This window comes from Protopterus annectens, chromosome 1.part1, assembly GCF_019279795.1.
Source record: "Protopterus annectens isolate FY-2018-M chromosome 1.part1, PAN1.0, whole genome shotgun sequence".
NCBI classification, from domain to species: domain Eukaryota; kingdom Metazoa; phylum Chordata; order Ceratodontiformes; family Protopteridae; genus Protopterus; species Protopterus annectens.
Genome location: NC_056726.1, coordinates 1,557,956,540 through 1,557,958,645, shown reverse-complemented (window position 1 = coordinate 1,557,958,645; position 2,106 = coordinate 1,557,956,540). Strand labels below are relative to the sequence as shown.

The 2,106-nt window shown below is 38.4% G+C and overlaps 1 protein-coding gene across 1 annotated transcript in view; it reads left to right on the top strand.

Annotated features, from left to right (window-relative positions):
• The window catches only part of SRRM1 (serine and arginine repetitive matrix 1), a gene marked incomplete in the record, with an annotated part of 1,602,281 nt that overhangs the window by 78,951 nt on the left and 1,521,224 nt on the right, over positions 1 to 2,106 (top strand). The window contains 1 exon segment of the mRNA XM_044083096.1: positions 1,694 to 1,816. Within this exon segment, the coding sequence (XP_043939031.1) occupies positions 1,694 to 1,816 (123 nt within the window).

The window sequence follows — 2,106 nt, the reverse complement described above, 5'->3', positions numbered from 1 at the left end:
ATAGTTAGCTGTCACCAATCAAGAAAGCACATAATAAGCCTTTTACCAGCTATCACCAACTTAGGTTAGATCAGCACACTTCTGCCTCAAGAGTGCAGAAAAAAAAACTTCTTAATATAGAATAGCTGGTTTGGAGCGTAAGTGTATCAAGACCACACAAACTACTTACAACTATCCAATACAGTGCAATTAACTTCTTACAGCAGCAGCAGACAGTACATTTTTTATCAAGTGCAGAAAAAACAGCAAATAACTTAAACTGATAAAATCTTTTTCTCCATTTATAAGAGAAGAGCAAAAAAGATGTTTTTTTTTTTTTTTTTTATCTTTTCAGTAATGGATTGTTCCAGGTGAAAGCAGATGCTCTGCAGTCTGTAGCGTGGTTTCCAAACAAAGACCACCTCTGAGTATCAGTCTAGTCTTTATGTCAAAAGTGACAGCAGGCCGTAACTTCAGTCAAAGTTGACTGCTGGTTTTCTTTTTCCAGTTTTATAAAAAATAATATAAACCATATTGACTTGATTTTGATGGATACCTTCGGTCTTTACATGGACAGAACTGAAGGTATCACAAAGGATGACCGACTTTGTTTCCTTTACTTCTCACAGAGCTGGCCAAAAAGTGTCTTAAGGTAATTTTTCCAGGTGGCTTGGAAACTGCATTTCTTTTTGCTATGCACAAGTCAACAAAACTATACTAGGCAAGCTAAAGGTTCGCTTCACAAGGGTGGTGGGTCAGGCTTTTTTTAATTTCTCTGTTGATAATTGTGCTTCTGCAGTATGGGTTTCAGTGCACATCCATGCAAGGCACTGTAAGCTGGATGTGATCTTGAGATGCAGGTTGATCTTCAAAGACACTGTTTTGCATGGTGGTATGTCATTAATCCATCCAGGGGAAGTAATTGGAGGTTGTTTCTTAAAGTTGAAGTGGATGGACCGGAACTTGTAGGCTATGAAAGTCACATACTTACCATAATATCAGATCTTCATGATCCATGTTTGTCCACTTCAACATACCCTCCTCCCTTCTGCCATCATTTCTATATGTCCCAATGCAAAGACGTCAATAATCAGACCTGAGCTATACTTAATGAATGACTTGTAATTCTTAATAGAAGAGGGGCTACAAGACAAAACTTGATCTTAAAGTAGGGGAAATGTGGTGCATTGTGGGAGTGAAGAGATGAGTTTGAGCTTGATAGATGCCTGCTCCCTGCGGCTGCTGGAAGTTGGATGTGGATCATGAAGATCTAGTGTTGTTTTATGTAAGCAACTTTGTTTTTTTAAACCAGGCTTTTCACCACCTTTTTCCAGCCATTCCAGTTACTTTCTGAAGCTGCAGGTAACCAGCATTTTTGTCACTTTTTCTTTTTGTCTAGATTATTTTCTCACAGGTGGAACTTCATTTGAAGTGGAGTCAGGAACTTGCCTTTTGCGGAGTACACCTGTAACCCCACTGCTGGGATGCCTTGCATGAGCTGGGGATGGTCCAAAGAGGTAGAGATTTTTAGCAGCCCCACATGATATGGTACCCCCACTTGAGATTTTTATGTAAGAACCATGTGATATTGCTCAGGTTACTAATGTGTTTTGTCCACTGTGGGACAGGTATGGTGATCATTAGCTGATATCTTGAGTACATGCATACCTTATTTTTGTATTCCCCGTTTCTCACTTGTGTTAACTTCCTTCAGGTGGATATGACCAAAGTAAATCTAGAAGTGATCAAGCCCTGGATTACAAAGCGAGTGACACAGATTCTGGGATTTGAAGATGATGTTGTCATAGAATTCATCTTCAACCAGCTAGAAGAAAAGGTAGGACATTTGGATGGCTGCTGGTCCTTTGTATCTGTTCTGCTTATACTTTCCCTAGAGCACATTTCATTTTTTTTCTTGTAGGAGTATATTTATGCCAGTATATTTGGATTGTATCAGTTTATTAATTTGTGTAGTACAACAAAATGTTTGTAAGCACATAAGGTTGAAAATGTTAGAAAGGTGGTGATTATTTTGCTAACAGCTCTGGTGGAAAAAAATCAAATTGATTGTTTTATTTTGCTGTATTATGTCACGCTCCTTTGACATCACTTTTCTAATGATGATGT